Raw genomic sequence first — 12797 nt, forward strand, 5'->3', positions numbered from 1 at the left:
GTCTGCTCCAGAAAGTGCAGGAAGACAACACAATTAGGAAAGATACACAAAATTTCCAAAATGTACTAATTGAGTCTTGAGGTATCAGATCTTGAATTGTACTACAAATGAAACAATTTCTCTTTGGCTGTTCCAGCCACATGARTTCAGTGGGTTCCACTGTTTGCTTAGTGAGAATGTTGACATACCATGTGGAACAATGCAGTTTTTGGGAAACACTCTAGTTTTGCTGGCTCCAAGGCCAACACAATTTATAGAGCACTACATYGGAGCCTGCCATGGAGAAAATAACTCAGGGTCTGTCTTCCTTTGCAAGTTGAGACTGGTCCATTTAGGTAAGAATTAAAACTTTTGTGAATGTGGAATACACTTTTATTTTTTTTTCACATTCAAGCTTTCACTTGCATTTTTTATGTAAGGATAAATTATAGATCTGTCTTACGAATTTTTGTGAGCAAACACACCAGCAACCAAAACATTTTATTGAAAGAAAACTATTTAAAATGATATTTACTTTACTGGTATATTCTGCTGGCAAACAATTCAACTCATATCAGGAATGCTTAAAAAGTCTTATTCAGGTTGGAAATATTGCAACAGACTATGTCTGTTTTTCAGGCTTTTAAAAAGACAGGGCAAGCCAAGAAAAGGAGAAAGGGGGAAAAAAATCTAACAGCTGAACTCCAGGTTTCTAGCGTGGAACATCTGTATTTTAATCTCATATACCAGATGATGAAATGAATTTGGAGGCCAGGAAACACACTAGTGTGAGCTTGGTCCACCGAGTGAATACACAGCCCCTTTCAACTGGATTAGATACAAAATATAGCTGGCAAGTTATTATGAGGTCTTTGTTTTGCCAGATAACTAAAAGGGTGGACCCTTAAAAACAGTCATTCCTTGGTTTAGTATGCAACATTTTAAGGAAAATTTTAAAAGGAAAAATATAGGTATGGAATGGGATCTATTGCTGATGCAAATTCAAAATGGAATATGTGTTTCTTTAATACAGATAAATAGCAGCAGTTTATTGTTATATACTGCCCCCAATAATAAGAGCAACCAACCACCATTGACMAACTGCATTTTCCTTTTCATAATTACTGAGCAAACAAAATCAGTAAAAATGTACTGGTTGAGCGAAAACAGTAAGTCAGGATTTAAGAGATTCTTAATGCAGCATTGGAGATATAAAGGGTTCAAAATATGGGAAGGAAAAAAAAATGGCCTATGCAGAAGACAGGAGAGAAATCAGAAGCAGGGGAAGTGGGTCATAGACTTTCAAACACTAAAATGTTAAGTCATTTAGAGTGCAGAATGACAGCATYATGGGAAGAGGTTGAAGACCTTTCTGATCATCATCTATATGTGAAATTTCAGATTACTAGAAGCAAGAAAAAGTGATCCATTGTCAATCTGTTCTTATGCATGCAAATTTAGTATTTGGGTTATTGGTATGTAAAATTATATCGTTGTTACAAGATAACATAGATAGATACCTAGTGGTAATTGGGGAGTGTMATTTGCTTCCCAGCATTCCTACGGTTTCTTTAAATTTACGGTTCACATTATTCTTCACAATGGGAGAGATCTAGCATTTTATTACACGTGTATATGTGTAACTATGTTTATATAATTGCAGTTAGTTCATGGATATTTGCAAACTGTTCTGTTTTTTTTGTTCATGATTGTATTAGTTTTGCAAGAACAGTGCCATGCACATAAYAAAATTTTACAAACTAAGCCACACTTCAAACAGATCACATTTAAATCCCATCTTACCATACAGGGTAAAAGCTAGACAGGTCCCCTTCTTGCAGTTAGAAACAGCATTTCATCTCCTTCTCTATCCCTCATTAAAGTAATTGTACAAAGGTCCAGTAACAATATATTGTAAATATACAATCCTTTCAGAAAAAATATCTAGGAGCTAAGGGTATTATAAATTAACACAGAGACCTACTTGATATCAACTAAAAATACAAAGTTTTAAATCCTTTTTTCACTCATAGAATAATACTCATAGAATAGCATGAGATTTAACTTTATTTAAATGAGATTTAAATTGAAGGAAATAAACCATTTTTGTCAGTTTGAACACTTCCTGCTTGCACTACCTGGCCTAAAGATCCATTCTCCAAAAAGAACAGGTAGAGGGAGCAAGGTGGATGGCACAAAGGAGATGAGAAACTGGAAAGAGCTCTTATAACAACGTTGTGATTCTGAATAAAATTAAAGGAGGGCCTATGAGCCAATTCAGACACTTTCATATTTTAAGGCATGCTTCATATTTCTGCTCATATGTCCTCAGGTATAGAAGGTTTCAGYTTGGTTTTTCAAAATAAACTTTAATATATTCCAGAACAAGTGGTGAATATGTGACAAGGACCATACTTGTTTCCACATGAACCCATGATTTTCACCCTGAATGTTTTTGAGGACTCATTTAATTTTTCTCTAAAACCCGATTGAAAAAATGTTGGGAGTTCAAAGATGACTGAAGCAAAAATAAAGGAAAAATGGGGACATTTTGCCAATTGGATCATTTTTTCCTTAATTAATTTTGTGCTCACATTTAATATCTCATGGTAATATGTTTCAAGAAAATGTGCCATTGTCTCATGGTGCACAATCCGAAATGAGAAAAGAGAACAGGAAAAAAATATTTCTCAGTCTTTCTGAGTCTTTTCCAGTTTTATAATCCCTTAAATAGACTCAAGGCAAGAGCACTGTGGTAGCTTCAAAGCTGCAGTGAAATTTAGCTCAAGAAATAATGAGATTCAGTTTCTTAGATTCTATAAAAGAATAAGAGAGACCTAGCTGGGTCAAAGTTGTTGTTACTCATTCTGACAAAGACACAAGGATAAAGGTGGACTTGAGTCAGATTCTGACCTGAGTTTAAATAGAGGGCTTTTGGTTTCAAAAATAAAAAAAAAACCCGCATATTGAACTTTTTTTTTTCTTTTAAAGAATATAAGTGTAAGGATAAAACCAACTCAGTGGGTCTGCAAAGATCATGCTTATTGTTAAAAACTCAAGTCCTTTAAGGGAAAGGAAAATACAACCCAACAGCTAAACCAAGTAATTTTCAAGCTTTCCATTTGCCATCTGTCCAAAGACCAAGGAAGTACATTTTGCATGACCATTTCTTCAGCTTTGTAAGGTTATTCTTTGGAAGGAGCTTGTTACTTGATTGGAAGTAGTGTGCACGGATTTCTGCAAAAATATTTCTTGCATCACATTTTCCCATTTGGGGATCTTTTTGCTGTGAAGGCAATTTACATTGGAAAGGTTCACATTGTTCTAAATGTGTGTTGTATTTCAGTTTTCTCAGTAAATGAATACCACAGTAACATCAGACTCATTTTACCTGTCCAGATTTTTTTTAAAAAATCATTTTTACAAATTTCTTCTGTCAATATTTAAATTGTAAAATATAAATACCACTGTTTCATTGGAATAAAATTTAAATACCAGTTGTTTCTATTATCAGCAGAAGCCTAATTGCTTGTGTACATTCCCCTCTGGTGGCAACTAGTATCTATTACAAAGACCAGGACACACTGCAAATGGGAAACAGATACAAAAACTATTTCACCAAAAAAAATCTTTGTTTTTCATTGTAAGGCTTCAAACATTTAGAAATAATGAGCTCCTTTAATTATTCTTCATTCTTAATTAACAACTTCTCTGCTTAAGGATCACCTGATCCTCCCTCAAAAGCAGCAAAAGAGGAAAGCTCTGCATATATAAAGTAAGGATAACAGCAAACCTTGTAAGATCCATCTTTTCTGGAGAATTTATTATATTATTACAATCAACAGCAATGGCACTTTTAAATGTTTTGTTGAATACTGAAAAGTAAAGAAAAACATGAAGCTAAGGCATAGTCTCTCCAAAAAGTCCTTTGACAGTGAATCTCACAAAAGTAAGAAATTATCTATTTGAGGACTATTTGCACAAGAAAAGTCAAAATCCTTATGTGCTACATACCTTAAAAAGACTCAAACTATCCTCTGCACTCAGGGGCAATTATAGAGAGTCCTTTTTGAAGGACATTTATAACCTGAAATAGASGAAATAAGTATTCAGCAGAGAAAAAAAAAGCCATAGAAATGTCAGCAAGAGTCAGTGTTAGTGTATAGAGATTTACTCTACCCTTTTTCAACCTATTTTAATACYATTTCTCTGTGTTTAGGTGGAGCTTGAGCGACTGCATTCATATATGCCTTTGTTACTGATTGGTGTCAAATTCAGTTTTTAAAGATACATCTGGATCTGGATAAACTTTGTATTGTGTCGGTTGTCAGGAAGAGTAACGCCACAGGCTTTCTTTGTTCTGAACAAGCAGTATTCACAAATAGTCCTGGTAAAGAGTGAGTGATACTGTCCTTGCTCAGTGATCTACTGTTAAACATCCAGGCTGTGATCTGCTGTGCTCTCCAGGRGCAAATACATTGAGACTTTTATTATTTCAGTGAACTTTGCAGACTTTTTAACTAACTACATGGTCAGTGGTTATTATACACTGTTGCAGACCATCCCCCAGTCACATTGAATGTGGACCTGACTTTCTGTCACTGACATAGCGATGCCCAGCTCATTTAGCAGTATAGACATAAGTAATAATAAYTATTCTTTATTATTATTATTATTCCCTTTTCTTCCCTTGTGGTATGTTATGCACATACGCATTTTTCATCTGCTTCATGTAATGTCCATCATTTCTCCTTGTGGGAAAGGGCTTCACAGAGGTTTCCTGCTCTCCTCCCTTTCTTTTTATTTGAATTTGCTTGCATGGCTTTCATTCAAAATCTCAGTATTGTAAACTACCGTGCCATAACGAGCAGCTCAAAACAATTTAACAAGATGCTGCATGYGGCTAATTGTTACTGTCATCAATCAACCTACAGAAATCAAATATATTTCATTGGCAGGATGAGCTGGGTGTGCTAAATGAAGTGCATAGCTCAACCTGCAAACAACTTTTGTTTTTGTTTTTCTTTTTTATTTTCAGCGAAATCAAAAGACTTCTGTCTTTTGTCCATTGGCCCATAACTATTTTTTCGTTAGATATACATTTAGTCATTGTTATAATTTGCCTRGATCAACATACAGAGCTGCATGCTGGGTATGTGGCCACATTGCACAGCAGATTTTTTGGTGTTAGGTACAATGTTTGCGTCTCCTTGTCATTTTATAACTGATGGTTCTGCAAAGCATAACCAAACTTTGCTTTTTCACAGGCATAAAAACTCCATTTGACAGTCATTAGGCTCTTCCTTTTGGAAGGAAACGGCAGGTAGTACCTTTGGGGAGAATTATTTAATAGATGTTGTYCTCAAACCTCGGTAAGTTGGAGTGATGGGCAATGACCAACAGTATAAATWTTAACTTGGCCAAGTGTTGGATTCTGCACCCAGGGACAGTGCAGTTCTGGTTTCTCATACAGACTAGGGAGCAAGAGGCTGAAGAGAAGTGTGGTGGAAAGGGACCTTGGTGCTGCGATCGATGGCATCTATCGATGGATGTGAGTGAACAGTGCGCCCTCGCAGCCAGGAGGGCCAAGAGTGTGCTGGGGTGCTTCAAGCACAACACTGACAGCTGGTCAAAGGAGATGATTGTTCTGGTCTTCTCTGCACTGGGGCAGCCTCAGCTTGAGGACTGTGTGCAGATTTGGGCACCACAATATAGAAAAGACAGTAAGCTGTTAGAGAAGTCCAAAGGATGGCCATGAGATTACAAGCAGAGGCTGAGGGGACTTGGTGTGCTCAACCTAGAGAAGATGAGACTTCATTGTTTCTTCAACATCCTCATGAGGGGAAGTGGAGGAGCAGGTACRGATCTCTTCACTCTCATGATCAGTGATGGGACTTGAGGAAAAGGTATGAACTTGAGTCAGGGGAGGTTTATGCTAGGTATCAGGAAAAGATTTTTTTTACCCAGAGGGTGGTTGAATATTAGAAGAGGTTCTCCGGGGAAATGGACACAGCACCAARCCTGATAAAGTTCAAGAAGCATTTGGACAATGATCTCATCTTATGGGGTGTCCTGTGAGGGGCTAGGAGTTGGACATCAATGATACTGATGAGTCTCTTCCAACTCAACTGATTGTCTATGATTGTATGATTTCTGCGTCCTTCTGACTTCGTTTTAGGTTGCACGGTAACGGTATTCTGCAACAGCTTCATTCAAAATGTCCATGAAAAACCTAACTAAACCCAGTCCCCAATATATGCTTCTAGATCTTTCTCTTTGCAATCTATTAGTATTACATATCTGTATTTCATTTTGGAGCAATACACTGAAATTAAGATTGTTGGGATAATTATAAAATTAATAATACTATTTTTGTTCTCAGTTGTGATGAGCAGTCCAGAACAATGCTTTTGCGAATCTGAGGAGTTATATTTTCCTTTAATACAACTCTTAATTTACCATTTAGGAGAGAGGAATCAAACACAATCATTAAGTTCTTCAACTTCATGAATTCAAAAAATTCACAGATGTGCATTTTGAAAACATCTTAGGAATAACCATAGGAAGTGTCCTTCCTAAACATAGGAAATACTAACAAAACCAGATGGTAAAAAATGGAATTTTTTTCCCTTTCACCCCAGATGGAAACAGAAAATTGCTATCCTGTGACTCTTCATGTATGACCTGTGAGAAATCTTCTGAAGTGTGCACTTCATGTCCAGAAGGTAACATTTCAGCTTCCTTGGATAAGTTTTGCAAGCAACTATAATATTTTGTATCCTGCATGATTCCAAGGAATGTTTTTTGTCAGTTGTCACTACAAAGTCCTCTAACAGCCTAAAGARCAGATAGGCAATCAGTCAAATAATCAATAGTCAAATTCAGGCAACAGTGCATGCCCTTGGCAACATGGATTCAAAAATTGTCATGTTGATGGTGTTCCTTTCCTTTCAATTGAAATTTGTAGATATGACGCAGGAATTACTGAATAAGGATTTCTTCAGCAAGATGCACTAGATAATACTGATTCCTTCTCACTGTAAATTTCACTGAAGTCCGAGCAAAATATTTTGGGAAATGTCTTAAATAGTGTTTTATTCAAGCTTTTAAGAACCAAAGTTGAATTTTGAGAAATTGAAAGCCTTTTTAATAGCCATTCAAGGAATCTTCTAAATACTTATCTAACTTACCCCCCTGGGTTTCTCTTCTGCCAGGAAAATTTCTTATCCATGATACCTGTGTTTCTCAGTGCCCTCAAAAATATTTTGGCAACACTGCAAGTGGAAAGTGCGAGAYGTGCGGGGATGACTGTGAGGTGTGCTCTGACCACTGGAACTGTCAGAAGTGTCAGGCTGAACAGGACCAGCTGCTCTTCCTCCACAAAGGCAGATGCTTACAGGAGTGCCCTGAGTAAGTAACCCCACTTATATAATTCCTAATTTTTTCATTGTGCTTTTTCTCTTTAAAGTTCAGATCCATTATTAACCTTTCAAGGAAGACCTTAATGTAACCTAAGCTACAAGAAACTGAAGTAAATGTATTTTTCAGACTGTCTGAATAAACAGTATTTTCATTTGGTTAAAGAAGAAGTAAAAATATCAAAAGTGAAGGTAAGACATTAAACCCTATGAAAGATGGAGCAGCTCCCAGTGACTTTAATAGGAACATGGTACTTCATGGCAAATGATAATAAAKATTCTACACGTTCTCCAGACTTGTTCCTCCCTCCAGGTAGCACAGAGCAGAGGTATGAACTCAGATCATGAACCTATTAGAGTAGTGATATGTAAATACATTGTTTTATAATGTGTGTTTCTCTCTTTGGCTTGTATTTATTTTTATGCATTTTTAATAAGTGGAATTAAGAAAAGATTCCCATTTGATTGCAATGGGTATTAGATAAGGCACATGAGAAGATCAAGTTCTCCCTTTCCTGTGTTTCTTCATCAGCATGCATCTTATCTATATATACATAAAAGCAATGCTATGCAGTAAAATAGCCTTGCTTAGTTAACCTWTTTTCTTCAGAAAAATGTGCAGCTCCTGCTTTTCTTGAAATCTCTCTGCCACTTTCTTCCTTGTAATTTTGTCAAATAAGTCAGTGAGGGCCAGTGGAACAAATTTTCTCCCTCAAATTTCACAGTAAATGCAATGTAATTGCACTAAAGCTTACTCCAGGAAAAAACTTAACTTTAGAAACTGAGGCACAAAACCATTACTTATGTTTTGATACTAATATGTCTCTTTTCAGTCTCTGCTCTCATTCTTCCTAKCCTGCACATCTCTTCTCTTCCTCCTCTCTAGAGCCACCGAGGTTGCACTTCTCTTCTTTCCCTGATAATAGTGTTGCAGGTCAGATGCACAAGACTGAAGTTTGAGTGTTTGCCCCAATATTACATGTCTTTCTATCTTATGTGAGGGGGAAAGAAAGAAATGGGCAAGTAAGAAAGTTCAACGTAACTCAGAGAATGGGTACAAGAATAAAAAGCAAAGCCCTTCATATAGCACTAAAAATGCGCATTTTCTGCTTTCAGACAGAGGAGATGTTAACTGGAGCATGGGAAAGAAATTGTGTGAGAACATATTTGATCTGGTGAAGTGTGGTAGTGGGTTGACCTTGGCTGGGTGCCACTAAGCCACTCTATCACTCCCTTTCCCAATGGGACAAGAGAGAGAAAATGGAGAACAACCAGTGGGTGAGATACGGCAGTTTTATTGCAGCAAAAGGGAAGAAACAAACGAGAGTCTGCCTGCACATTAACCAAGGAAAAAGTCAGTCTCTACTTCCCATCAGCATGCAATGGTTGGAAACCTCCTGGGGAGCAGGGCTTCAGCCCACAGACTGACTCCTCTGGAAGGCAAACACTGAAGAATCACCAGTAATCCCCCTTCCTCCTCTCTCGCTTAGATTTTATATCTGAGCTGACATCACATGGTGTGGAATATCCCTTTGGTTGTTTTGGGTCAGCTGGCCTAGWCATGTCCCCTCCCAGGACCTTACCCACTCCCATCCCTTTGAGGGGRAAGGARTGTYAGAGGGACAGCRYTGCTTGGCAATRGCCAAAACACTGCTCTGTTATCAGCTTCCGTCCAGCCCTCACTGGGAGAGCTGTGAGCTTTGCCTTMGTCAGACCCAATATAATCTAATTTATTACTAACAGAGTCAGAGAAGCATAACAAGAAGTAAAACGAGCCCTTAAAAACACCATTTTTTCCCCCGACTCCTCCCTCCCTCCTGGTGACAGTGCAGGGAACAGTGTGGAGGGGTTTTGGTCAGTCACCGGGATCTCTTCTGCTGTGCAGGGAGAGGAGTCCTTCCCCTGCTGCACCATGGGGTCCCTCCCATGGGAGACAGTTCTCTGTGAGCTTCTCCAGCAAGGGTATGATCTCCAATCTGAGCAGCAGTCGAGCCAACACTGCCACAGTGTGAGTCTCTTCCCACAGACAGTCCTCCCAAAACTGTCCATGGGATGGATCCCTCCAAGGCCAGACTGCTCCAGCCTGGAAGTGGGGCCCTCTCTCAACCAGGTCTCYCACYGGRCCACAGCCCCCTCCAGCCATCCACCCACTCYGGCGTGGGCACCTCCCCCAYRGGCTGTGAGTGGATTTCTGCATCCCCCATGGGTCCCATGGGCTGCAGGGGCACAGCTGCTCCACCCACCATGGTCACCATCACCCACAGCCTGCAGAGGAATCTCTGCTCCRGTGCCTGGAGCAYCCCSTGCCCCTCCTTCTCCRMTGTCCTTGGTGTCTCCATGTTGGTTCCCTCACATGTTCTCACCTCTTCCTCTTCCCTGGCTAGTAAAAAACTGTGACTCTCTTCGTTTTCTTCTTAAATATGTTGTCATAGAGCTGTTAACACCATTTCTGATTCACCCAGCCTTTGCCAGTGGCATGGCCATTTTCAGAGCCATCACAGATTGGCTCTGCTGGACATGGTGGAAGCTTCCAGCAGCTTCTCACAGAGCCCAACTTTGTGGCGCCCTTGTCACCAAAAACCAGGCCAAGCAAAATCAACACAAGTGTGTGTGCTGGGAGAGTCTCATGTAAAGTTATAATTCTCATAGCCCGGAATGACAAGCAGATTGCTTTGTGGTTTTTTTTCATTTCACAGGGGATATTTTAATGATTCTGAGACTTGTAAGGAATGCAGCGGATCCTGTAAGACATGCATGGGAAGTGCAACCCAATGCCTGTCCTGTAAAAGTCCTTTGCTTCTGGAGCACAGGGAATGTAAATCTGCTTGCTCAGAAAAGCATTTCGCCTCTGAAGGAATCTGCAWACGCTGCCCTGAAATGTGTCAGGAGTGTATTCATGGCGAAATATGCAAAGGTATTACAAAGAACTGCTCTTGTGTAGACTCAAATACCCCTGGATCTATCTGGAGAGAGACTGGTGGAAAAACACATCTGAATTCAGTAATGTGCAAAAATCAAAAAAGTGATGTACATATCATTGCTAATCTCTAAAATAGATTACAACGAGACTAAATGGTTAAACTGTAAAGATTTCACATTGTTTTGCCTGGTCTTGTGGTTCTTCGGAGATTCCGGCTGGGTTTGTTTTATTCCAGATCTAGTGTATCCAACCCTAAAAACTTGCATTTGTACATCAGTGTGAAAGAGAATGCTTCTTTCCTACCTTGGTTGAACTTCACACTTCTTAACGATTTTTGCAAATGACCACTCCAGTTAGAGAAAGAAATCCCTGTAAAGAAATGTATTAGGATTGCCTTTGGTATCCTGGTGTGGCTGAATGTTCCCCCAAAAACTTCCAAGATAGTTAACATTGAGTGAGCCATTCTGGAAACATAAACCTGGAWGAAATAAAAAAACAACCAAACAAACCATAAACAAATATATTAAACCTGATACTCATAATAAAATAGCAACTTGTTCAATACAGCTCTAGGCAAAGACAGACTTAGGTCAATATATTCTAGCTAAACTCATATTTTAATAATAAACAAACAAACAAAAAAAAAACTTCAGATATGTATATTCCTGATTTTGCAGGAAGTTCCTAATGCAGAAATATGTCAGAAAAAGGCCATTTATATATCAGCATCAAATGGCTTGGTTAATATCACCAAAGCTGAGCAAGTGGCTTTTTTTCCCCAGTTTCTTGATGCAACACAAAAGATACCATTTTAGGGTTGGGCCAATAAAGGTGTTTTGGAGGACAAAGATCTGAAAAAGGAAGTCCTACCTTTTCTAGGTGTTTTGACTTCTGTAATGACAAAYAACACAGAATTCAATGTTTCCTAGGATTTACCTTTTCTTGCACTTAGGTCAGAATTTGCTGCTTATTTGCTAACCTGTGTTCTGCTGTTYCTTGTAGAGTGTGTGGACRAGTTTTTCCTGCACGAGGGAAAATGTGTGCAGGAATGCCCTTCACACTTCTACGCTGAAGACAAGCACTGCTTTCCCTGCCACACCGACTGCCAGGATTGCACCGGGCCGGAATCTGATGACTGCACAGCATGCACTTACAGCTTGCTTGTCCTCTACAGTGGCATGTGTTTTAAAGAGTGCCCTGAAGGGACTTACTACGAAGAAGCAACCCAAGACTGCCAAGGTTGGTAGCTGTTGTTTTCCTCAAACAAGTACTGGGATACAAGTGAGTCTTCTTAAARGTCCCTCCCTAGGTCTACTCTCTAAGGACCTGCGTGTGACAGCTAATGTTGGCACCAGTGTCTTGCAGTCAARGAGGATAGCTAATGTAGAAAAAGAATCACTCTTATGGTAGAACACCAAAAATTGAACAAAGCAGAGAGGGCGATAGCAAGGGTGCATGTGTTTATTATTACAGGCAACTACTCTGGCAAAATGCTGAGAATGGCTGCAGRGCTGCTGAGAATTGCTGGAGACTGTATTCAGTGTTACAAAAGCAGTGATGATACAAACGAAAATCTACTTGCATAAGATTGAAAATTCTTTCCCTCAGGTTTCATCCTGAGATTATGGCTGCTCCTTCAAAAATTAAAGCTGTAATAATACCCTGAGAGAAAGCAAGTAATGGTGAAAWTCTTGCTGTTTGTCCTTTTCAGCATGCAACAGGACCTGTCAGACTTGCTCCTCCTCCACTGCCTGCTTAACTTGCAGAAAAGGACAGATACTGAGCCACGATGGGCACTGTGTATCAGCTGGATACTGCTCTCCCACTGAGTACTACACTGAGAAAACCCAGACCTGCAAACCTTGCCACAGAAAATGCTTCCRCTGCTCGGGACCCACTGAACACCASTGTTTTAGCTGTGCAAATAAGCACTATCTTCTCAGTAAGTGTCTCTCTCCTGCCTCTGGATTTCATTCTACACTGAGAGCATGAAATAAACAAGTTTTTGTCACATTTGTRAAGCATCTAGGGCTGCATCAACCAATCTAAACACCATAAATACTGTAAAGAGGACATGACAAGTAAATAAATTGTGCAGAGATAATTTCTTCAGCAGGGCTACATGGAAACCCTTTGTGAGGCAGGGCTTGCCAGTCTCTGGGCCCAGTGCAGGACTTCTTACTAGCAACTAACACCATAACTAAATGGAACTCATATGTTTCATTCACTTGGTATGTACCCTTCCTCTTGTTTCCTATAAGGACCTTTAAAAGAGGGCTATCATTAAATTTGTTGTTCTTGTTGTTGTGTTGATGTATCCATAAAAGGTGCACATTTTCTTGTTGACTTGTTTAATCCCTGCAGCAATCTGATGAGCAAAGGAGTACTTACACATCTATTAAAAAGGGATCATTAGGCCAGCATCTAGTGGGTGRTTGCAGTGCAAAATGACTTTTCTGACTTTGGAGCAAAGAGTAGAT

The 12797-nt window shown here is 39.2% G+C and overlaps 1 protein-coding gene across 1 annotated transcript in view; it reads left to right on the forward strand.

The window, feature by feature from the left end:
* PCSK5 (proprotein convertase subtilisin/kexin type 5) overlaps positions 1 to 12797 on the forward strand; it is a 220019-nt gene that overhangs the window by 200783 nt on the left and 6439 nt on the right. The window contains exons 28-32 of the mRNA XM_057372770.1: positions 6621 to 6704; positions 7194 to 7389; positions 10094 to 10311; positions 11320 to 11556; positions 12029 to 12259. Of these exons, the coding sequence (XP_057228753.1) occupies positions 6621 to 6704; positions 7194 to 7389; positions 10094 to 10311; positions 11320 to 11556; positions 12029 to 12259 (966 nt within the window). The remainder of the gene's footprint in view (positions 1 to 6620; positions 6705 to 7193; positions 7390 to 10093; positions 10312 to 11319; positions 11557 to 12028; positions 12260 to 12797) is intronic.

Source organism: Malurus melanocephalus, unplaced genomic scaffold, assembly GCF_030028575.1.
Source record: "Malurus melanocephalus ecotype Western Australia unplaced genomic scaffold, MMel_1.1 scaffold_7, whole genome shotgun sequence".
NCBI classification, from domain to species: Eukaryota; Metazoa; Chordata; class Aves; order Passeriformes; family Maluridae; genus Malurus; species Malurus melanocephalus.